General features: G+C 37.8%; 1 protein-coding gene across 3 annotated transcripts; it reads right to left on the reverse strand.

Moving 5' to 3' along the window:
- Positions 1-2202: 2202 nt before the first annotated feature.
- Positions 2203-26509, reverse strand: LOC126100776 (60S ribosomal protein L6). Of its 3 annotated transcripts, none has more exons than XM_049911398.1 (6): positions 26381-26509; positions 25522-25743; positions 6832-6944; positions 6446-6606; positions 5931-6115; positions 2203-2415 (listed from the first exon to the last, which is right to left on the reverse strand). In XM_049911398.1, exons 2-6 carry the CDS (start codon positions 25726-25728, stop codon positions 2254-2256), a joined length of 828 nt encoding a protein of 275 aa, XP_049767355.1. In that variant the 5' UTR covers positions 25729-25743; positions 26381-26509; the 3' UTR covers positions 2203-2253. The 3 variants fall into 3 exon arrangements, with proteins under 3 accessions (XP_049767355.1, XP_049767354.1, XP_049767353.1); XM_049911397.1 differs by having other exon boundaries at positions 26307-26441; XM_049911396.1 differs by having other exon boundaries at positions 26316-26404.
- Between the last annotated feature and the right edge of the window lie 117 nt (positions 26510-26626).

The following is a 26626-nucleotide window of genomic DNA, read 5'->3' on the forward strand; positions in this document are numbered from 1 at the left end:
TATCTCTGGTAATACAGTGTAGATGACTGCATCAGCCAGCAAAACAGCCCGATTTTACTATTAATATTTTCTGCAAGGTCATTAATATACAACATGAACAGCAAGGGTCCCAACACACTTCCTTTGAGCACACCTGAAGTTACTTCAACATCTGACTGATTATCCATCCAAAATAACATGCGGTGTCCTCCCTTTCAAAAAGTCCTCAATCCTGCCACAAATTTCACTTTATTCCCCATATGAGCGTGCTTTTGACAGTGAGCATATGTGCGGTACTGAGTTGAAAATTTTTTCAGAATTCAAGAAACACAGCATCTACCTTACTGCCTTGATCCAAAGCTCTCAGGTAATCGTGTGGGAAAAGGGAGAGTTTTTGAAAACGATGCTGGTTGGCACTGAGTGCATTCTGTTTAAGATACCTCATTACATTTAAACTCAGATTATGTTCCAAGATTCTACAAAAAAATCTATTTCAAGGATATTGGATGGTAGTTTTGTGGATCACTTCTACTGCCCTTCTTGTAGACAGGTGTGATGTGCCTTTTTCCAGGAACTAAACACGGATTTTTTGTTCGAGAGATCTACGATAGATTGTAATGAGAAGAGGGGGCTAACTCCGCCACAAATTCAGTATAGAATCTGTCAGGGATTCCATAGGGGCATGGAGCTTTGTTCAGTTTTTATGATTTCAGCTGTTTCTCAACACTACTGACACTAATACTAACTTCATTCTTTTCAGTGGTATGAGGATTAAATTTGGGCAATTTCCTGGGTTTTACATCACAGATGGATTCTGTAACCTCACTTCCACTCTTTGGTACTGAAATCCCATTTAGAGAACACACCATCATTTGACAATGACTTCACGTGCTGTTCTGTTGATGTCTTGTGTGAATTGACCTTTATGAAATCTTTGACTCTAGCAAACTGTATCAGTGCACTGCATGAAAAGCATGTTAGAACTCAAAATTGGCAAACAGTGATTGTTAATGTTTATATTAGGTGTTGCTGCCCCCCCCCCCCCCCAAAAAAAAGAACGAATTTACGAATAACTAACAAACAACAGCAATGATAACAACAAAAATAATAGTAAAATCTAATACAAATGAACAACCATCTGTAGACGAACCTTTTGCTTCAAAAGAGGTAATGGCACTATTTGTGTAAATAAATTTAATAATTTACAGACACTGGTAGCTGTTTTCTTCCTTGCACGAGCATGAATATTTTACACATGGACACAGTTTAAAAAATCAGTTTTTGACGAAATAGCAGAAAAATACTGAGGTACTACATTTCATATAGAATAATACAAGTACAGAAATACGGCACTGAGTTTTTAATTTGTAGAACTGAAGTCAACAAAAACAACTCCTAGGATATTTTAAATTTTTGAACTCCAACAAAGGGCAGCACAGATTTGCACAAGGCCATGTGCCATCTACTAATTCACTTGAAAGACTCCTGGTTTGGCACATGTATCAAACCTAGGGACGTGGAACACGGTACTGTGAGCACAATGGCACTTGGAACGTCTTTTTTTTTTTTTTTTGGGGGGGGGGGGGGGGGGGGGAGAAAGAAAGAAAAAAGAGAAGGCACTCAGAATATTTTCCATTTCCACTCTTCAAATAATTGCATTAGCTTTCGGAGGAAGTTCACATGACTTCAAAAAATACTCTCTGTGGCCCATATTACAATGTAAAAGATGTTTGTCATATATTCTTAGAAATACCAACCATTCACCTGTAGCAGACTGATGTGTAGGGCACAGTCACATGTAAAAGAAAACGGTATTCACAATAGCTTCCAAATTCTTGCTTTCCTATAGAAAAAGTCTCCATGTTCACACATGCACAATCACACAGACACCCAAATCCACACACCCTGTTGCCGCTGTAGTAATTCCGAACAGGCTATAGATAGATTTTTGGGTATTGACAGCATCCTACATATAACACTATAATTAAGTTAACACTACTAGCACAGAACTGAGCAAATTAGCAATGACCCCAGTAAAAGAAAGGGTCCAATAATAGCAATGAAATATTTATGTTTCTCACATAAAATGTCAAAAGACATTTAATGTCAGCTTTATGTAGTATCAGTAAAGTCTCCACTATAAATGTAATTAAGAGAATTTTTAACATTAAATTATAAAAACCAGGCCACATTGGGTCAGTTGTAATCTGGTATAAACAAAACTTATTTATGATTAATATGTTTATTTCAATCATATATTTTCATAATACAAATTTAGAACTGAAGCCTGTGTGGGTACTGGCTGCTTCGTAGGCCAAACATAGCAGACAGATATGCGAACAGATGTCTCTTATCTGGATGTTTCCGAATAGCACCGTTGACCAGTTTATCAACCAACTTCTGGTCAGTCTTCCGCTGTTCTGATGGTTTGTATTGCTGAAACATGAAAAGGATGATGATAATACCAGACAGTGAACAACTCATACAGCAAAACTGCCTCATACAATATCCAAGACACGACATATCTCAACTTAATTTATAACACTCATGTACTGACTTTACTCAATGGATCATGGAACACCATATTAGCATCTTTTAAACATTTATTGTCCTTTCAATGGTAGTGTACATTGAACACTTATTTTAACATGCAACATCTCTAGACAAACTCCTGAACTGCAAACTGATATTTTATTAGATACTTTACTTACATCATTTAAAATATGGCCGAACATTCTTCACAACCAACTATTTTCATTTTCCTAAATCAGTTGCGTAAAACTTGTGCTAAATTACAAGATTTTTTTATCCCTAAATTTTAAACATTACTGAAGCAGCAACTGTTGAAAATCTTCACAGTAAATGATAACAGCCAAACAGCTGCAGAATAAATGTTCATTGAAATTCTTAACCACAGTTTCCGTATAACTAAGTATACCTTCATCAGAAGCAAAAATACACTAAAATCACATGCTGCAGTGGAGATGCATAAAACAATCCTGCCAAAGGCGTCATCAGTAGTTAAAATTAAAATATCACCTCCACCTGTACAGCATAATTAGAGAGAGATGGTCGATACAAACACGGCATTCGACAGTATGTCATGTTCGCATCGACCATCTCTATATAATTATGCTATACAGGTGGAGGTGATGTTTCAATTTTAACTACTGACGACATCTTTGGCACGATTGTTTTATGCATCTCCACTGCAGCATGTGATTTTAGTGTATTTTGCTTCTGATGAAGGTATATTTATATATACCGAAACAATGGTCAAGGATTTCAATAAATCTTTATTCTGCAACTGTTTAGCTGTCACCATTTACCGTGAAATTGTTTTTATCCTTTTAGTGACTGTCGTTCATCCTCAGGAGATTATGTATACAACAGAAACATTGTTCTAACCTTCAACCACTACTGAGACACAAAATACTTAACTAATGCTTGAAACTGCTTTGCTGATGTGCTATGTTGTATTATGACGATAACTGATAACATTCTGTCACTAGAATGCGCTTCTGAGTGTATGGCGCGACAATGTGTGTTGCTGTGAGTAGCATTGTAAGTCAGGTAGACATTGCTCTCTTTCGGTGGTGATTGTTAGTAGTTGAATGGAAGAACACTTTAATGCAAAAAAATTGTAGTGCTTCTACAAACTTTGGAGAGTATTCTGCTCCGTTCATCTTGTATTTCTGGTCATAGATATGTGTAGTATTTCGACAATGGACGAGGTAAAGTGATGACGTATGAAAAATTCATGGCCCTAGAATGCCCTTCTGGCAGTGAAGATGAATTAGATTTTGACGATTCAGATGAAGACCCGACAATAAACGTAAATGATCTGGAATCTGCAGATAGTGATAGCGAGCCTGAGGCTACTGTAGTTAATACACATAATCCAAATATTATTGTTTGAAGGATGATGAGAATGAAGCTGTTGCTGATGCACAGGTACCACAAGCTTCTGAAAAACACCAAAAGGTTCAGAAAAATCGAATCATCTGGAGAAAACAAAGTGCTTCATTTGGAAATGATAAATTTATATTCACAGGAAAGTCCTCACTGCCGCAGTCAGTGTTAGAGTTGTCCACGCCATATAAGTTTTTTAAATATTTTTTAATGATGAATTAATGGCAAAAATTGATGAAACTAATCTTTACAGCATACAAAAAATCCAAACAAACCATTTAATTGCAATGTTCATGACATTCATAAACTTATAGGCATATGTATTATTAGTTCTTTGGCTCCACCTACTGCTGTTCGTGATCTCTGGAATGATGATATTGGTGGTGAGGTAGTAAAACAGACAATGTCTCAGACATACTTTGAGAGTCTGATTGCCACTTTGCATTTCAATGACAATAAAAAGTGGCCAGACCCTGAGAGTCAAGATCATGACAAATTGTACAAAATCAGACCTATAATTGAACATGTGAAAAAAATGTCTTGATTCCAATGAGTGAGCATTTGTCAGTTGATGAACAAATTTGCACAACCAAAGCAAGGCAACACATGAAGGTTTATATGAAAGACAAACCACATAAATGGGGGTATAAACTATTTGTTTTGTGTGGGGATATGGGGTTTGCACACAAAATTGAAATCTACAGTGGGCAAGAAAATAATCAATAATTCAGGTTAGATAATGAACCAGATATTGGAGCATCTGGAAATGTTGTGATTCACCTCATAAGGGAAGTTCCAAGGTATAAGAATTACAAGATCTACTTTGACAGATATTATACCTCTATGGATCCAGTTGTATACCTTTTCAAACTTGGGATCCAGAGTGTAGGAACAATACAAAGGAATAGGATACCAAATTGCAAATGTCAAAATGAAAAGGAACTGAAAAAAGAAGTATGTGGCTATTCTGAAGAATATATCGCTACTATTGACAATGTGTACATTTCCTCTGTTTTGTATAAAGATAATAATATTGTCTGTTTCCTGTCTACATTTGTTGGTGAGCTGCCAAAATCTGAAGTGACAAGATTTGACAGAAAGAAGAGAGAGCACAGAATGGTGCAGTGTCCAGCTGTTGTTTCTGTTTACAACTCACATATAGGAAATGTAGATTTGTTGGCTAGCAACATTGGAGGATGTCATAAAGATTAGATCCAAACACTGGTATTTATGTTTGTTTTTCCATCTGATTGATATAATTGTAATAAATTCGTGGATTCTGTACAGAAGGGTACTAATGGAGAAAACAGAAGCAAACATGCCAATGAATCAGAAGAAATTTAGAACCGAGTTGGCTCAAACTCTCTGCCAGATTGGCCCTGGAGCAAAAAAACGAGGTAGACCAGCTAGCACAGATCCAATAGAGAAACAGGATGAGATATAAGGGATCATCGTTACCTCCAAAGGAAGTAAGGTTAGATCCTTATGATCACTGGCCACATCATCACAGAAACAATCTTCACACAATCTCATGAAGGTGTTCAAATAGTAGGGCAGACTTGAATGGCAAACATGTCTAACACCTTGTGGACGCATGACAGGGAGGAACCAAATTCTTATAACATAAAGAACTGAGTTTTCAGCAACCAATTTTAATCCCACTGATTTGCATTCCCGAATGGACTAATTATTTTGGCTGTTTTATTTTTTATTTGAAACTAGTTAGTATTATGTTTTATAATGCTTATTCTTTAATCATCACTGATTGTACCCGTGTCCAAACATGTCCGGAGAGACACAGGGGTGTACAGCTTTTTGAGCAGTTTACAAAACACACCACACAGATTAAAACTGCATTTGGATGAAAGAATTTGGTGTTTGATCAAGTAATTAAATTGGTAAATGCAATACTTTTGTGTCTGATCAGTTTAGAATAATAGAAAACAACATATGGAAGATTATTACTTGATACATAAAAATGCGAACAAACTTTTGTTTAGAGAATAACAAATGCTAACTACATATGAACTGATACTCACAGGCTTCTTAGTGGCAAAAAGGTCACCTTCTTCTTTCTTTGCTCTTTTCTGTCGGTTACGCTTGAAGTATTCATCGTTTATATGTTCAGGCAACTGCACACCAGAAAAGTCAAGCTTTGTGCTGGTAGCAATAACATAGTTCTGGCTTACTCGTCTCAATGGACAGCCATTAATTTTAAAAGGCCCTGAAATTTTCACACATGTATCTTAAATGTTATCTGGCATAAAAATCTAATAAAAACAACAACTTAAGTTAGAATGCCTATTATTACACAAGTTCAATAGTCACTTAAGTATTTCAAAATACACCAATAATTTGTTTCACTGGACACTGCAGTTCACGGCATCGTTAACATGGCTGCCCGTCTTTACCACACTTTTAAGTGGGCAAGATGCGAAGAAATGCAAACTGTTTGTAATTATAGGGTTCCTCAAAACCTCAATTTTATCACAAACCAATATTTCTATGCTCAAATACTTTTAACATATAAAGGATGTTTAGTGGCATAATTTACCATTGACAAGCAGCAGACCGCTCTTCAAGACCTTCAACAACACCACACGCTTTCCCTTGTGAGGCCCAGCCAAAAGAATGCAAATGGTCCCTGGTGTTAGGGATTTGCGTGTATAGCGCTTATGCTGCTTGAACAGTTTTTTGCTTGGTCGCTTCTTAATCCTGCAAATCGAGAGGATAAAAATCAATTAGAAATGTCCTTTGAAACTAAAAGGTATTACATACTTTTTTGTTATCTCAGTGGTAGTGACGAACATATAATATCATGGAAATTCAAACGCAATGTATACATCATTGATTTACACTATCAACATAATTCAAAAGCATTTTAAGACATCTGTGAAAAATAAATAGTTACAGCAAATCATCACAATACTTTAATGTTACCTGTCTGCTGTTGGGTAGAAATTCCTCCTCTTCTTGATTAACACAATACGCTTACCACCATTCTTCTCACCACCTATCGGCTTCTCAACATGCGTTGGCTTCTTGGGTTTAACCTGAAATGCAAAGTTATCATGATAAAAGGAATGGAAGTTTAAGCCCATATGAAAAATGTGACTTATGACCTACAGAGCATACTTACTACCCATCTCAATTATGTTTGTTTATTTTCTAGTAATAAAATACATATTTTGTTAAGTGTTTTGAATAAAGATCTGCAAATTAGTTTTTTGTTTTAGGCCATAAATTATTCTGTGGGATTTGTGGTTACCAAATTTATTCAGATACAATTCTGTGCTAAATATTCAAATAATATTTGGATGTTTGGTTAACAACCCTCATCTTTATTTCATCACAATTTTACTGCCGTCAACTTACATTTCGCAGAAAGACCACGAAGATAAGAGAGATTAGGGCTCGTACAGAGGCATATAGGCAGTCATTTTTCCCTCGTTCTGTTTGGCAGTGGAACAGGGAGAGAAGATGCTAGTTGTGGTACGAGGTACCCTCCGCCACACACCGTATGGTGGATTGCGAAGTATGCTTGTAAATGTAGATGTATCCATATAAATATAATATTAGTGGCGCACTATAAAAAAACTGAATTCCTTTTAGAGTACAAAAGCACCACTTACTAATCTGAAGTCTGCATTCACAAATTTTATATAAAACAGTTTTAAACAAAACAATTAACAATCATGTATAGGCCTGGCTTGGTGATTTGAGTTGAATTACTGCTGGAACATCCATCACTGTTCACACTACCCTCCCCCACTTCATAATACTCCATTACGACAGCTGTGACCTGTGCTTTTCTATCATTTCTTTACAAAACACTGCTAAACAAGTAAACTTTCAGCAACACACACGCACACACACACCTCCCATATGACCACTGGCTGGCTGGCAAGGCCAGACTTGACATTATTCCTTCCTGGATTTCCCATAGTTCGATTCCTAGAAATATATTTTTTAATTAATAACAGTTTCCAATTCTTTATCCAGATCGAACCTCCTGAAATGATTAAATTGGCTTCATCAGCTTAAAATTTGCAAAGACTATTCTCATTCATTGGGTATTAAAGAGTTCTTAAGTAAATCCTGTCAAAATCTTAAATAGTTACAGTTAAGTTGGGATCAACATCACTTGCAGCTTTTGTAAATCAGTACGACAACAGAACATTTTGCAATTGACAAAATGTTGAATGTGTCCATTAAACTACTTGTAAATGGATGTACACTGCCTCTACTTTTCAGTCATCTTCACCTACAGACACACACACACACGCGCGCGCACACACACACACACACACACACACACAATATATATATATATATATATATATAAAGAAAGATGATGAGACTTACCCAACAAAATCGCTGGCAGGTCGATAGACACACAAACAAACACAAACATACACACAAAATCTAGCTTTCGCAACCAATGGTTGCCTCGTCAGGAAATATATATGAATATAATAGAGGGAAACATTCCACGTGGGAAAAATATATTTAAAAAGAAAGATGATGAGACTTACCAAACAAAAGCGCTGGCAGGTCGATAGACACACAAACAAACACAAACATAAACACAAAATCTAGCTTTCGCAACCAATGGTTGCCTCGTCAGGAAAGAGGGAAGGAGAGGGAAAGACAAAAGGATTTGGGTTTTAAGGGAGAGGGTAAGGAGTCATTCCAATCCCGGGAGCGGAAAGACTTACCTTAGGGGGAAAAAAGGACAGGTATACACTCGCACACACACACACATATCCATCCTCATATACCAAGGATGGATATGTGTGTGTGTGCGCGAGTGTATACCTGTCCTTTTTCCCCCCTAAGGTAAGTCTTTCCGCTCCCGGGATTGGAATGACTCCTTACCCTCTCCCTTAAAACCCAAATCCTTTTGTCTTTCCCTCTCCTTCAAAAATATGGAAAAATAAATAGAGTAAAACATTTTAAATACCTAGGTGAAATTTTGGAGCCAACCGGAGTAGAGAAAGTTGCACAGAAGATCAGACAACAGAAAATGAAGAGAGCATATGGTATGACACATGAAATATACAATAAAAAATGCATCTCCTCTAACACAAAAATCAGACACTACTGCGCAGTAATTAAGCCAGCAGCACTATATGCTAGTGAAACGCTCACACTCCACACAAAATGTGACTTAGAAAAAATACTAAAAGAAGAACGCAAAATTATGAGAAAGATTTTAGGTCCAAAATTAACAGAAAAAGGATACCGGATACAATCAAGAAGAACCACAGAAACTATATCAAACCTGGCAGCAGACATAAGAAGGCGAAGATTAAAATTTTATGGACATGTCACTAGACTTCCCCCCACACGACTCACAGAATTCTCACTTACATAGAAAAAGTCAAATCAACAACACCATGGATTAGCCAAGTAAAATTAGATTTACAAAAAGCAAGTACACACTTATTTTAAGATATGGAAGGGTGCATAAACTTTATCAAGCAATCACCATTTTCATTGTTTCCCCAAAACAGATTGTGTCCACCACTGCCAACACTTGTGCTTGACTTGCATCCTGAAATAATATCTTCAGGTACTCTGCTATCAGAATCTGATTTGTCATCTGGCCTCGGCAGACTTGCTTTCATTTGCAAGGCAATGATCACACAGGCTTTCCTCCATGGATTGCAGCAAAGAAATATCACTTCGCTTCATTCCCAAAATATTTTTCTGACTCAAGATTGCCAAATATTTTTTGGACTTTATGTATGTTGCAGCTCAATCACCAAAGCAGTTTTTTTTTTCAATCTTAACATTTTTTATTTTAATTTATAATAGACCTGTGGCAAACATAAATGTACTATTTTGTTATATAGTAACTAACCATGTGCTAAGGAATTCTTTTCAACGCAGATTAAATGCTACTTTACCATTCACCCAATAGATATCCTTGCATTGAATCGTTAATAATAAGTATGTTTTCAGAAAAATCCACCACAATGACATACTTTAAATTCCCTTTGCAGTTTGTTAAAAATCAAGTCCATTTTGTGCAATTAAATTGACTAGCCACAAGACCATCCAAATTTTGTCAAAAAAGTAAGGTTTTGAGAACATTTGTGGATATTTTGAAAATCTGAACAAAATAAAGCAATATGGACACAATCTCTCTAGCACAGTCACAATCAGATCCTTCAGGTGTGTGTGTGTGTGTGTGTGTGTGTGTTTGTGTGTGTGTGTGTGTGTGTGTGTGTTTGTGTGTGTGTTTTTCACGAAACCAGGTCTTATTTTCCAAGGTACAATAGACTACATTCACCATTTTCATCAAACAGTACTGTAGTTGTGATAACTCCGAGTACCGGTAAACAATTCCCCTTTCTGCTGAACTTCAGTGTAAATGCCACCAGAGTTTATTACAGTGGCGATAAAAATTGGCACATCAAGGTCATCTCACTGTCTTACAGCATTGCCAGTTAAGGATTTCTTAAGTTAATAAACATTCCAAAAAATGTGATCTGTTTTCAGTGTAAAACTAGCTGTTATCCACAACTGGGCTCACATATCACTAGTTTTGTTGTGACTAGTATAAGCACAGCTGTGCCCCACCCTCACAAACAGTCCCAACACGACGCAGCAGCATGCACAGCATTGCTGCTGAGCAGTGCTTACAGAAGATTTGTGCAGGAGCATGTATCTATGCACTGTGCAATTTAAGTATTATGCAGTTTTGGCATGTTGCACCTATTCTTACGAACAGTGCCACATGCGGCTGTTCCATGGTTATAAAGCCAGAGGAACAGGTCTGGGTGAGAGTACCAATTACTGACACGTAGAATATGACCCTGTTCCACATACAGTCTCGTAAGAGTTGCCACTATGTCGCCACTTTTTCCCAAATCGTGGAATCCAATTTCTGTTTTTCAACCTGTTTATACAATAAAATCCAAAATATAGCCACACTGACAGTCACACAGTACAAATGTCTTTATTCCAAATCTGCTTCACTTGGTTGGAATAAATTTCTTAAAAGATAATCATCTTTTGAACAACAAGAGACTCATCTATACAAAGCTTGTGATGTGGGCGAAATGAACTAAGGAATGTCTTACAACCTTTGTCAACAATTGTCCTAATTTTAAATAGACTGTCGTCTCCAGTACTCACAAAGTTATCACTGAAGTGTAACATTCTCAGAAGTACACAAAACTGTCTTGGGAGATAATTTCGTTGAAAACTGGTTTGTTCAAAAGTGTATCTCTGGACCAATATTCAATTTTAACTTCTTAACTTGCATCATTAGAAGGCAAATAGCAACAAAAAATACATTTCCTCAAATCCAGTGTATGCAGCCCTTTCCAAAAGAAAACTGTTGCCATTTATTACGAAAAAAGAAAAACTAACATTACAAGGAAGTGCTAAGAAAAATGTTTTACTTCTACTGCAGACACACAGCATCACTAACATATTTGGACTGAAGAAATATGTGAACATTCTCAAAGTAAATAATATATATTATTGTGAAAACAAATGTATTCCACACAAACAAAATAAAATAAGTGAAATTGTTTCACCTGGGCAAGCAAAAATGTCGTCACTGATAAATTTGCTACAAGTTGAGAAAGTCTTAAATGCCAAAGATGACACTGTACCATATCACTTATAAAACATTGATGTATGCTATACAAAAGTGTCTGTAGATCATTTCAGCCTACCCCTTGGAGTTGTGCCAAATATATTTGTATGGTTTTCTGAAACCCAAGTTTTCTCCAGATAAATCACAGGACTACTGTCCCCTTTAACTCTTTATATGGCAATATCCCTTCACTCCACAGAAAATGAAGAAGAAAGTACATTATAAGAGTTATCACTATTAAATTTTCTACTGTCATTAGGCAGTGCATTCATACCTGTACGTAAAGCAGAACGAGTAGACGGGACAAAGCAAAAACAAACACATACAATTAGTAGATTGAGATGGCAGACTAACCAGTACCTGACAGCAACACTGCAGGATGAGACGAAAGCAGCAACTTTGAGCAATATCATTTGTGACGGCAATTGAATATTACTTTTACCATAGGTTACCTATGGACACCAACTGGTTTTGTACCTTCTTTTATTGGGCATATAACCTGAACAAGTGAAATGAGTTTAATTTTTTCTGTCTTGGTTTTGGCTGACTGATTTCAATTACACACTTTGCAACAGCTTATGTTTTTTATGAATCTTGTCACATGTGCTGCTGATAACTAAGCTGACACAAATAATTGTTTCAGGCTGCTATTTTGTAACAGGAACTGTCTGTCGCAACTTTCTCATAGGAAATTTTCTTTTGTGCCCTGAATCTTCAGAGATGATACAACTTTAGAAAAATGACCAAACTTCTGTAATTTCATTCTCAGGAGAGAAGATAGAATCCTGTTTTTTCTTTGATTCCGAGGGATTTTGCTGTCACCTCACACACAATGAGCATAAAGAATGTCCTTAGCTGAGTGCAACATGTTCCATTTCTAGCACAAAATCTAAAGGAAGTGTCCCAAAATATTTTCTTATCTTTGCTTTGTTTCACTGGTATGTATCTTAACAAATTCTTCCAAATACGAGGGTGGTTTGAGAAGTTCTCGAAATCATCACGACCAGTGCTAGCGCAACAAGTTGTTTGTGTGAAATTTATTGCACTGTTGCCCATGAACACATGCCACGTCAGTGCTCTTGCAAGAGAGCTGTGGCGGTGACATGGCTCTGCTGTTGTTTCCGAGCAGTGATATGAGAAGATGGGGAGGGGGCAGGGGGAATTCTAGCAATGACTAAGTACTTCGTAAAAAAAGGTATGAAAGCAAAGAACATTCATGGCGATTTCCAGAATACATTGGGGAACTCTTCTCATTCATATTCAACTGTTGCCAAGTGGACAAATGAATTTAAATTTGGTCATGAGAGCTTAGATCAGGGGCGTTCAAATGTTGCACGCAGCTCATGAGCGCACAGCGCTGCATGTGTGCTGCTCGCGTGCAATCGCCGACCGGGGCGAAAGCGACAGGTTGCAGCAGTGTAGTACCAGGCTAAGCTGCGGACGTTGATGCGAAGCGACCACTACATAGTGAATGTTGTATTTCAAGAACCGGAAAATGCAGAGTGAATCAAGGAAACGGAGAATTGGAGATCTGCTCTCTTTTAAAAAGGAATGGGAGAATCGTTTTTTCTTTGTGCAAAAACGTGAAAATTCGAAATGTTTAATATGTGGCAGAATTCTCACTCATCAGCGGAAGTTTAGTATTGAACACCACTATAAGAAATTTCACAAGGACGAGTATAAATTATTGTCGGATTCTGAGCGGATGGGGAAATTGACTGAGCTTAAGAAGAGCGATCTGACACAAGTTGCTGTTGTCACAAGAGATCCGAGACTTTCTTTCGTCATGTCTCTCATCTAACTGATTTAACATTTTATGGAGCACAGTTTACAGTTTTTCAGAACGACAACAATGATAGCCCAGTGGTACGTTCAAGTTATAAGATTGCGCTTAATATAGCGAGAGCTGGAAATCCATTCGCGGAAGGTGAGTTTATAAAGAATTGCATCAATGACACTGCTGATTTACTTTGCCGGCAAATGTGGCCAAGCGGTTCTAGGCGCTTCAATCTGGAACCGCACGACCGCTATGGTCGCAGATTCGAATCCTGCCTTGGGCATGGATGTGTGTGATGTCCTTAGGTTTAAGTAGTTCTGAGTTCTAAGAAACTGATGATCGCAGATGTTAAGTCCCATAGTGCTCAGAGCCATTTGAACCATTTTGATTTACTTTGCCCACTGAATGCATATCAGTTTCGAGCTATCACTCTTTCTCGGCGGACTGTAAGTCGTCGTATAAGTGCCATGGCAGGTGACGTTTACTGTCAATTAAGGAGCGCAGTGCAGAAGTTTAATTTCATTTTCAATCGCACTTGAGTCCACAGATATTTCAGACATCACACAATTAGTGATTTATGTCTAATGTGAACACTGCTCTGCACATAACACAGGATTTTGTAGATATGATATCTTTAAAAAGCGCGACCACCGGCACAGACATCCTAAAAGTTGTTGAAGAAGCTGTTGATTCAGCTGGCTTAAACTGAGAACGTTTGATGTCAGTGACAACAGACGGAGCACCTGCAATGAAAGGGGAACAAATGGGATTTGTTGGATTACTAAGAAAAAAGCTACAGCGTACAGAAGAATCATTGTACAGCATCCACTGCGTTTTGCACCAAGGAGTACTCTGTGCAAAAGCAGCAAAACTGGGGGACGTCATGCAAGTGGTTATTGGGGCAGTTAATTATTTGAGATCCCATGGGCTAACACTTAGACAGTTTCGCACATTTTTAGCTGAAATTGGGGAAGAGTACAGTGACATACCATACCACAGTGAAGGCCGCTGGCTTAGCCACGGTAATGTGCTTCAAAGATTTTCTGAGCTTAGAATACAAGTAAATCAGTTTTTAAAAGACAAAGGAAGGTACGATCCCAAGTTAGAAGATCCAGAGTGGGTTGCCCACCTTGCATTTTTAGTGGACATTACCGGACACATTAATGCATTGAACACAAGTTTGCAAGGAGAAAAATCAGCTAATTTGTTAAATGTCTTCCAGACATTAAACGTAAACTTCACCTGTGATCATTAAACAAAACGTATCGTAGGTAATAGGCACTATTTCAAACCATGATTTCTTTCAAGCACTCCTAGTAACATTATTCCTTCATTCAATAAAGCAAGCTAGGAAACAAAACGCATTACAGAGAAAGAAGCGGAGAGACTGTATGGAGGGGAAGGGGGAGGAGCAGGTGGCCAGCTTGCCCCTGTGTGCATGCAGAACACCTGTTGGAACTGCACACGAGCAAGTGCACCGCACACATGCACGATTCCTGCCCGCCCCTGGCTTAGATGATATGCACAATGCTCGGCCAAGATGTGTCACTATTCCAGAAATCATCACAAAAGCGTACAAAATGGTCATGGAGGATCACAGATTGGAAGTGCATGACATTGCTCAGGGTATATGACATTTTAACTAAAGATATGAATATAATAGAGGGAAACATTCCACGTGGGAAAAATATATCTAACAAGAAAGATGAGACGTACCAAACAAAAGCGCTGGCAGGTCGATAAACACACAAAATTCAAGCTTTCACAAGAAACGGTTTCTTCGTCAGGAAAGAGGGAAGGAGAGGGAAAGAAACTCGTTGCCTTTACAAATGTCTGCTTGTGTCTGTGTATATGCGGATGGATGTGTGTGTGTGTGTGTGTGTGTGTGTGTGTGTGTGTGTGTGTGTGTGTGTGTGTGCGCGCGCGCGAGCATATACCTGTCCTTTTTTCCCCCTAAGGTAAGTCTTTCCGCTCCCGGGATTGGAATGACTCCTTACCCTCTCCCTTAAAACCCACATCCTTTCGTCTTTCCCTCTCCTTCCCTCTTTCCTGACGAAGCAACCGTTTGTTGCGAAAGCTTGAATTTTGTGTGTATGTTTGTGTGTATCGACCTGCCAGCACTTTTGTTTGGTAAGTCTCATCATCTTTCTTTTTAGATATATTTTAACTAAAGAATTAGAAATGAAAAAATCTGCTCATTTTCAAGATGGAATCTAGGCAGTGGAACATCGTCGAACAAAGTGCATTGATCTACAAGGACACTACATTTAAAAATAAACAGTTTCAATAATGTAAGATTTTTTTATATTCCATTCCAAGAACTTTTCAAACCACCTTTGTATATTTTTGAACCTGCTCACTATATTCAAACCTTCGCCTTTCTCTCCAATTTTTAGTTGCCACACTGCCCTCCATTAACAAACTAATAATTCCCCTGAGGTGTGTCCTACCAACCAATCCCTCCTTTAGTCAAGCTGTGCCATAAATTTCATTTTCTCCAATCGTCTTTGTTTAACCCTTGATTACTAAACCCTTGTGATATTTACAATAGACTCTGGTACCAATTCACGGATTCCGACCAACTTGTGTTGTCAGTATAGGGTTTAAAACAGGACATTTAGTACTTATTTTGTGTCATACTCTGGAGCCTATAATTGTAATTAACTAGTACACTAACTATAAATTATTACTTCTTTTCAAGAAAATATGGAGTAGTAAATTTACAATGGTTTAGTAACAATGTAACATTTCACCCCTTCAGTGTTCCAAGGTTAAAGAACATAGCACCTATTCTTAAAGTATTTTGTTTCTTAGTAACAGAAATCATATTGTTATTTAGTAATCACTAACAAAATGTCCAGTTATGTATTTATATACATATACAGTGCTTAGCCTTTCCTCCAGCTTTCAAACTTTAGCACTACCAATATTTTTTATAACCTGAAGAAATGGTTCAAATGCCTCTGAGCACTATGGGACTTAACATCTGAGGTTATCAGTCCCCTAGAACTTTGAACTACTTAAACCTAACTAACCTAAGGACATCTCTCACATCCATGCCCGAGGCAGCATTCGAACCTGCGACCGTAGCGGTCACGCTATTCCAGACTGTAGCACCTAGAACCACTCAGCCACAGCGGCTGGCCATAATCTGAAGAGTTTTAAGTATTTTTACATTGGATTCAACAGATATGCTCACTACCTGAATATCAAATTAAATCACAGATTAATTATAAGTGTAGGCACATTCACTTTTCTGAATATGCAGTACACATTTCTTGATGGCTCAAAAAGGAACATCCAACTTAGCATTATCTGAAAACCCTTGAGGCGATATAAACCTAAATACAGACAACATTTGATACAACTTGACTTAGCTGCCAATACTCTTGGTATTTTGATGTGCAATCACCAATATGACAAAAGCAGAGGCGAAACAGAAAATTTCATAGTACGTGTAAGATAAACAATCCTACAGCACAAGCCAAAAGTGCAATTCATTGTACTTAGCAGCCTAGGTAACCTCTAATTGTGAACAGGTCCATGAAGGAATACTTTACAGTTGAAATAACGTGTCAAGCAACTGCTTATCAAATTAGACGGACATCAAATCACAAGTAAACTTATCACCTTTCAATCTATTGTCGAGCTGGCTATGCTACTTTGACCAACGGGGTAAGTAGATAGGTTATGTGGTCATCAGCACTTTTTTCCTTACTGAAGCTTGTGGCAACAGAATGGTCTGTCATGTAGCCCAAGGTCCAGGTTGGGTGCTACTTTGACAGTCGGAAAAGTAAACAAAATTGGACTGACACTGTTCATATATTGCACATTCTGCAATTGTATGTACACCAACACTGATACACAAGACTGCATGATCTCAATCTGTCAGACTGGATACACTGATCACTGATGATTAGTTGCTTTGTCAAGACCATAATGTAGCAAAGCCGATGATTAGTACGGAAACATTGAATACAGTACCATGTCCTCAAATATAGCTACCAACTTTCCTTCCACTTGGACTAATACCCAAGTTCAGTTTCCCAAATGTACTCATTGTTAGTTTCACGACTGTCCAGATTAGACACCAAAACAGTGAAAACCGAGTAATTTATTTGCATTTTTCTGAAAATTTTTTCAAGTTCACGACTAGTCTGCGTTAGTAAACTTCATCATTACCATACTATCATTTTGTGGCATGTTAGGTCAGTACATGGCAGCCGTAAGATTGACAAACAGGAACCGATTTCAAACTACATTTTATGTAACTACTGATATCAAGACAATGAAAATGTTTCATCATGCTGGTTATTTACACTATAGGCACTGCTTGCTTTAAGTGTAACCATTTGTAAATATGGCAGAGTAATTTCAATTGAGACATTAAATAAAGCACATGATGCACAGCTACGTAGCAAATCCTGATACGTATCTTTGAATGATTGTGCAATGTAAAATAGTAATGGAAGCCAGACAACCATCAACAGCCAAAATAATCCTTCACATGAGGCAGCCAGGGGCAACGTAAATATATCAAAACACTCATGTCAGGGACTTGTTTATTATCTAATAAAGGTTTATCATCTAATAAAAACCACTGATGTAATGGGGACTGATAAGTGGGAAGCAGAAACGTATGACTCAATTTCATACATCATTATCGATGTTTTTGGAATGCCTGCAGCTGTAATTCATTATTTAAATAATGAAAAACTGCAGCAGTTACATGTTTATCATGCTTCGCGCACTGCGTGTCGAGAATTTTTTCTCAATATCAAGTGAAAATACTTAAGTATTTTGTGTGTTTGCACACATGTTGTTCTGAGTCTCAAACTGTAGTCTGATTTTTGAAGTTATCAAGTACTGTGCGTCCTCAGTTATGTAGAGAACTGCATACACACGCGCGAGCACAAACTATCACACTTTTTTTTGTATCACAAAAAATACATACGTAAATATTGCACTTAACGACAAGAATAAATCCTTAAAACAAGTTTTGCTGAGCATGAGACTATACATAATTCACGCTGTATTGAAACAAAAAACGTCTGAGCAACGCAAACTGAATGAAGGTGTCGACTAGCGTAAAAAGTGGCCCAAAGGTGAAAAACAGCTTGACAGAAGTGTGATGATAATTACAACAATCACAAAACTGCACATGTGCTGTACAGACAGTTTGGAAATTGTGACTGGTCATGATACCTTTATTCATACAAATCTAGTTACTCCTATCAGCCACCATGCAGAGCAGAGTTTGGCAGCAGCAGGAGATACAGCAAAAATTGTTCCAACTCTTACATGTTTACTGGTTTAAATCCACTAACTACAGCACCCTGATGGCAAGAAACTTAACCAAAATGTTTGTTAACACTACTTGATGGCAAACATCATACCAGCAACATTTTACGACAGTTTTTTCCACAAACATTTTTTCATAAAGCGTAAAACATGGGAGAATTATAGATATGTCGACACAAAATCGCTTGTGTTGTGGACTAAGAAATTTGATGGGAGCGATAAAAAATGTTCTAAATAGTAGGAAAAAGTTAATTCTGGGAACGTAAAAGTGGGGTTATATACTGTAATTTCACCACCATCCATTAGGCACTGACTCTTCCACCATCTGTTCTCCAAAACATAACAACCACAAACTACACCAAAATTCCTGCTAAATTACTGTTTTCATTACAAACTGAAACACTTAACTTGTTTATATGCCACAAGGCCTTTGTCAACCATACATATGCTCTCTATGTGTTTCTGTTCAATGTGTTAACTCGCCATGTGGAGTTCAATGTTCATCCTAGCTTAATCATCTTTGATTTTCTCTCACTACTTAGTACATGTGTGTCTCCCTCTCACCCCATCTACTTTTCCAGTGAACAGTATTGTAGGCAGTTCATTATCACAATTAAGTCACATCCACATTGTCACTGGAAACAGTTTTCAGTTGGAAACATTGTTTCCTGCAGTGTTTTGCATCTGCTTCTGACTGTGTGTGTTTCTGTCCACACTGCCAGCAAACATCTCTCAGTGTATTCACATTGTCTGCAACACTGTTTCTTGTACCATTTTTGTATTGTCTGCCACACCACGTCAAGCAATGAGGATACTTTAGTCTGTACTGTTGCATTATTCATACTAAAAGGTTCACACACACAAAATGAAAGGTGGCATCATTTGTTCTTTTTTGTTTATTTATCACATCACTCAGTGTTTTACAAAGAAGGTTGTGTATATCAAAGAATTTCATAATTCATTTTAAAACTGTAATATTATTGTGATGGAGAGTCTGTATAATAGTTTCCAATGGTTGATAACTCGAATTAGTGGTATGAAATCGACTTGAGTCATTCCATGCCAAATCAACACAGGTGGCAAACTGATCCTCTTTTGATTTTCGTAATATTTGGTGTTTTCATTGCACATGACAAGAGAATGAAATCTACCCAATTACAGAATTTTAGCCTAAGACAAGAGTTACAGCCACAAACTTCTAAAGGTAGGTGGAAAGTATAACAAACACTGCTGACAAAAATTGCTGTAGCTTGTCCTAATGAAACAGAACAGTGAACCAGGTAATTTTGGGAAGGGTTGGAAACAAGCTTTTCAATTATATGCAATTTTTTCACATTCAAACAATGTATACAATAAAGTCAGTGACCTTGACCTCTGACCGACGATATATCTCAAAACACATCACATGTAAAAAAAAAAAGAAAAAAAAAAAAAAAAAGAAAAAAATGCTTCTTCATGTTATACAATACAACATAGTACAAAATGAAGATGGGATGACAATGGGATTAGGAGATATAAATTGACATGTACAGAATGTGTCACATTAATGCAAAATAAAATATATTCAGACTCCAATAATATGACACAAATCACTGAAAAGTCTGTTTATTGTTAAACAAGTGCTGTATAACAATGCACTATACAGTAACAATTTAAGGAGACCAATATCAAGCTATCAATTATCGGCTGACAGTGTGGCTGCTACACGTGAACAGATAATTGCTGCAAGAGGTGTATGTAGAAATTATACAAATCTGCCTTGAAGATGGAGTTTGAGAAGACCATGTATTAGTTGGTTGGTTAATTTGGAGGAGGGGGACCAAACAGCACGGTCATTGGTCCCATTGGGTTAGGAAAGAATGGGGAAGGAAGTAGGCCATGCCCTTTCAAAGGAACCATCGCAGCATTTACCCGAAACACTTTAGAGAAATCACAGACAAACCGAAATTAGGATGGCCAGACACCTGTTTGAACAGACGTCCTCCCAAATGCGAGTCCAGCGTGTTAACCACTGTGATACCTCGCTTGATAAGATCATGTATTGCTATAATAAATTCAGGGAAGGTGAACAACCGATACAAGAAAAATCTATGCAAAGTGTATATGTGGATGGTTGATAATGATCGGTGTCAAAGACAGACTACAAAATATGTGATACATGTAGAAAAAAGAAACTAACTTAGGGACAAGGGTCTGCAGCCGACCCAACTACACTGAAATAAGTGAAAACCACAAACCTGCATAGATTTGCAGACATCTGTGCCTGTAGCCCCAGTAATTGCTTCAGATGCATTAAATGATTGTTCCGTGTCTCTTGGTGAGAACCCAGTGAAAAAAGGGGTCCGAGGGAAGGGGGTAGTGAGAGTAGCGCGCGCGCGTGTGTGTGTGTGTGTGTGTGTGTGTGTGTGTGTGTGTGTGTGTGTGTGTGTGTGTGTGTGTGTGTGTGTGTGTGGGGGGGGGGGGGGGGGAAGGGTGGGGGAGCACACATGTATGTGCAGCATTCACCAACACATGGAGCTTAAGTTGGAAGATTCCAGATTGAAAGAGTTTACAAGTAATGCAGACTTAACTTAGCACCTACATACACTGTCTAGCTCAGATAATTTGAAATCCTGCATAGCCAAAATGCTGCATTTACACGTGCGAAAACTGCCCAGGTACACTTTCTATCGCGACAACTGCAAGAGTTGTTTTATGAAAATGGATTTGATGAAATAAGACAAACTGTAGATGTGTAGGCCTACAGATATAACGACTATCCAGACATATATCATCTGTGGATGACTTCTTGGGAAACTTAGCAGACAAGTTAGGAAAGTTCCTGTTGCATTCCTTCATAGTCAGGCCACCATTCATCCATTTGTCGTTTATTATAGTCATCCAAAAAACCACACAATTTATCACATTTCCTTTGGTATATCAGAATGCCTTAAACATGATATACTGTGTGTGCATCTTTTTCAGCGTCACTTGGTTAGCTTCACGAGATCCAGTTTCCATAGATCTCTCCATGTACTACTACTCATATGGTGCTGCAGCCCAGTATAAGAATTTTGCCAACATAACTTTTCATCAGGCTGATTTCAATGTCTCTGCATAGCGGCATTTCTTTGTACCATTACATGATGAAGGACCATGTGATGGTGCTGCTGTTATAATCGAGATACTTGCTGCCCATACCAGTCTGCAGTGCATCTACAGCTCTTCACGTAAGAACAATTTGCACAAATTCACACATCGCAGGTACCCCGAAGTCACACTGTTTTTTCCACTGGCCATCACAATACACTCATACCTCGGTGGTATCACAGTGTTTGCTGCATGTACATAAGAAGGTCACTGGTGGTTTGGGTATGTTCTGAATGATAAAGAAGATACCAATAATGTTTCAATTAGCATCTAAATCCTCATGGGCCTTCATTTGTATGTGCTGGGAAACCTGACATCATCTAACTTTGGACAAGGACATTCTTACAAATGCTGATGTGAAAATTTTTTTAAATAAAGTTTTCCAGAGCTTTGTGCCACTGTTTGAGTTTGAATACAATTTTCCATTAATGCAACACATTGATGTACATATTAATTTGTGTCCTAATCCAATTGCAATTCCAATTTTTTACTGTGTTGTATAGTTAACATGAAGAAGCAAATATAATTTTTTCAATCAGTGCCGAAAGTAACATGTAGATATCCAAAAGCAAAGGTGAAGTTGACAAAACTGCATTCATTAAACTGTCGAGATCTTTCCACAATAACCTGGTTCACCTTTATATCTTTATGAGAGCAGAAGTCACAGACGTTTCTGTCAGCATTGTTTGTCAAATTTTCTGCACATTTTTAGAACTTCAAGTGGCCATTACTCTTTTCTTACTTGCACTAAAATTCTGCAATTTGGTAATTTTCATTCTTTTGTCATGAACAAAGACCACACTAAACTTTATGAAAATCAAACAAGGTCAAGGTAGCACCTATGTTGATTTGACATGGAATGACTTGGCAATTTGAATACAGTCATAGTTTGAGAGCGAAAACATATTACACAAGAACTGATGGGAAAAACTTGTTACATATGGGAATGAGGTACGAAAAAGCTTTAGTTTGTTATTTCACTAAAATATAAACTAATGATATTGAATTTCTGGCAAATATGGTACCACAACTTCTTTAAAAACGACAAACTTCGGGAAAGCAATTACAACCAGAAATGTTGTTAGTCTTAAGTGTTTTGGTAAAGGGAGTCATTCCAGTGCCATGAGTATTTATCACATTTCAAATCAAACTACAACAAAGGACCTTATTTTCTATTCTATGCAGTCAGTATTCTACCAAATGTAGCAGTAGTTCTCTGCATAGTAGACTTGTTTTATAGCTATTCTTGCACTTCTTGCTTCATGTATTCCTGAAGCAGCTTTTTTTTGCCTGGAAAATCCGCACACAACAAGGAAAAACAAAAACCCTAACAACTCTATACAACCGACGACATAATGCACTATATAAATGTACACTCATGTCAAGCAGTGGTGACATCAGTAGCTGGCCCGGAACACTTTTCTTCGATCTGCACCAACACTACCACACAATTTCAACATTAAGGAGACACAGAATGTTTAAGCTCAATGTGCACATGGCTTAAGTACTTTAAGTGGTCAACTGCCTTGAAAGTGATATCCCCTTTAAAATAAAAGGCACCATTTTGGATTTTATCTTACTTATGACCAGATAGAGGGAAATACGGAAGCGTCCGATTCCACCCGTCTGCTTTGGCCCAAGACATCACAAATATGGCAGAAATGACCATCCACTTTGACTCCAATATGGCGCCTATGATGTCGTTATGTAAACATGACGACAACCACAAAAATACATCGAGAAACCAACACACACACACACACACACACACACACACACACACACACACACACACACACACACACACACACACACACACACCTTCCACAAAAAACCTAATCAAACTAACAGGACAAGCATGGGAAATTGGGGGTTTTTGGGTGGGGACAAACTACATATACACACACACCACTACACCAAATGACAAAACACTAAAATAAGACCACACAACCTTTCCAAATTCCACTAAACACAAAATCCACTGGAATCTATCACTTCCCTTGACCTATATAGGTCAACAGAAACAACCGATACCACACTAAAAATCTCAAAACTTTCTCCACACCACACTTCATCCTACAAAAAAAAAAAAAAACCAAAACCTAGAAAATCAAAATTGCAATTGAACACTTCCCTTGACCTGTTATCCTTATGACATCTCCACATATAGCTGCCCCGTGTCAGAAACGCCGGAACTTTAGTAAGCCTCATTTCTTCACAACACACTGAACACTTCACGACTGCAGCCATCAGGCCGAATAGCTGAAGAAATTTTATTAGAGACAATGCACTGCCCCCATCATCGCCGACAACCAAAAACTGTTGACCTTGTCAGTCATACCCATGCCTACCAAGGAAATAAGGCAATTTACCAAAATTCACACACGAGGAGAAAAAAAAAAACAACACTGACATAACAAAACCAAAAGCATTAACTCACTGAAAAATATTCCGCTGAATGCACAGTCACCACCGATACCACCTATGTGCAATTCTACCACAAAAGTGAACCCCATATGCCACATAACACGCTACCCATAAACACACCACCAGAGAGAACCACCGGCCACAACAATATGCCACCTATAAACACACCACACACAAACTAAACCAAAAACATCACCTAACACACAACACATCACCAAAGAGCATCACCAATCACATCAAAACAACCTCTACAAACACGCCACTCCCACAAACTAAACTCCGCGCCATCGCGACGCCACACACAACAGCCTTACGTCACGGGTCAAAGCCGACAGGTGGGATCGGACGCTTCCGTCGATGCAGATATAGTCTTTTCTTCATCAAGACATACCCCACTAAAAGCTTTGTGGTGGATTCATTCTTCGTAGTTAATGTACAATTTGTGAACATTACATGTATTAAAATACTCACTAAGATACTTGTCCACTATCTGATATAAATTTTCCGAACTTATATTGCAGTTTGTTTTTATGAAGAAATGGCGTGAACATTAAATTATGCTGCACAGCAAATCACTCTGATATCACAACTTTTACTTGCCATTCATGTTCACTGACTGTCACCTCACATCCAAATTATAAGCTTTCAACTTAAAACCACTGGCTATGCTACAGATCAGTGTCACCACAACACAAACTAGATGGGTGCACATAATCATATTTTCTCAACCTTTCGTAAGTTTTGTACCATTATAATTTTGTTTTGAAACAACTTAACAATGTAAATCATTACTGTGTGAACACACTCTTCAACAGCAAACCTCTGAACAAGGCACACACAATAGTGAACAGATTGCATTCAGACTACCACTGAAATGTTACAAAAGTTAGTGAAAACACACAGATGAAGTCCATAAAACCATTTGGGTGGATGCTACAAACATTGATTTATATCACTGGCTTCTAGACATTAGGCAAAATTAGCAATTCAAACTCTATGGAATACACAATTTTCCCCCTACACACCTGCACTCTTGGATATTCCTATGCTCTGAACATTGTGTAATATGTGCATGCGGGATAAGAAGTGTCAACAGAAATAAAACATGTTTGGCATTGCAATAGAACACCTTTACATATGTACACCACAGAAAAAGCTACATACGTCCATAGCTACTGGTTAAACTAAAATTGTGGGTAACACGTCGGCAACAAACAGTACAAATCAACAGTACAGATCAACAACAGAATGACTTTATCCCAATCACTGCAATGAAAAACATTGCAGACGGAAATCTGATTATTTGAAACTTGTTCCGTAACTGTGAGTTAAAACACGTGAACAACTTTTAGATTACATCAACCACATTCTATTTCGTTACCTTTTTCTCGTTCTTCTTTCCAACAAACTTGTAAAGAGCTTTCTTGTGATACATTCTCGCCCTGCTGAAGCGGTAAACGCCGTTTCCTAGGTCATAATTCCTGGGTTTCCCCCTCTTCTTCTCGTCTTTACTAGCAGTTGCAGCAGATTTCGCTGCTCGCGAAGGCTTCGCAGCCGACGATGGTGATTTGGGTTTGGTATCTGCCATTTGAACGGCGCTTCACTAAAACAAACATGAAATTTCATATTCCTATGAATACTCAATCTTTATTTCCAATGTAGGTATTCTATCATCCCTAGTCTTTAACATAATACTGGCAAAGTCTTATAACCATAGCAAACACCGGCTGCGAGACAGCAGTTTTCTAGGTGCATCGCGCAAACTACTAACTATATTCAAGGCAGTTACAGAAACCTCAGGCTACATACGTATATTTATCGGAAACAAACAGCTAGTTCAATTATTCGCAAGGAGTATTCACAATGAGTAACTACGGCTAATACACGGACACCATGCTGCCTACGATCGGCTTTACAATATCTACTGATAGCAAACAAGAGTAAAATACACAATTCGCAACCAATCACACGTAAAACTGTGGAATTCGCATAGTTTTATACACGTGGAACAATCACTTTTCCAAAGAAAAATCTCTCAGACTACTTCAACCTCTGCCCACACCATAAGCACGCTTGGAAGAAATATGGAGACGCTAATAAAAGTAGCGCGAAACTACTGCCATGAAACCATAAATCAATTCTTGAGGATTACTGTTTAACACTTACAATAACTACCTGCACTCCAATAAACAAAGATTGCTTGGATTTCTATAACCTATGACTAATTGTAAGAAACTCACGCCGTAGCCACGAACAACAAGAACACTTGCGCCCTCTATCATCTACCTCCTGGCTACAAAGATCTTGTAATGAAAGATATTATACTTTTCGAATATTTTCGGCAATTACTTTAACACATTGACAAACCAAAAATATATGTTTTGAATTTTATCAGTTACGGATTACACTATTAACTAAACAGCTTTACAACAGCATAAATATTTAATCAATTACAATTATAGTACGAAAAGCGTTTTCGCTCGGAT

Source organism: Schistocerca cancellata, chromosome 9 (genome assembly GCF_023864275.1).
Source record: "Schistocerca cancellata isolate TAMUIC-IGC-003103 chromosome 9, iqSchCanc2.1, whole genome shotgun sequence".
NCBI lineage: Eukaryota > Metazoa > Arthropoda > Insecta > Orthoptera > Acrididae > Schistocerca > Schistocerca cancellata.

Coding starts and splice junctions, on each gene's coding strand:
- LOC126100776 (XM_049911398.1), bottom strand. CDS start 25,728: ATGGCAGATACCAAACCCAAATCACCATCGTCGGCTGCGAAGCCTTCG. Junction 6,607..6,831: donor TTCTACCCAACAGCAGACAG/GTAACATTAAAG, acceptor CTCGATTTGCAG/GATTAAGAAGCGACCAAGCA. Junction 2,416..5,930: donor TTTTTGCCACTAAGAAGCCT/GTGAGTATCAGT, acceptor TTCATGTTTCAG/CAATACAAACCATCAGAACA.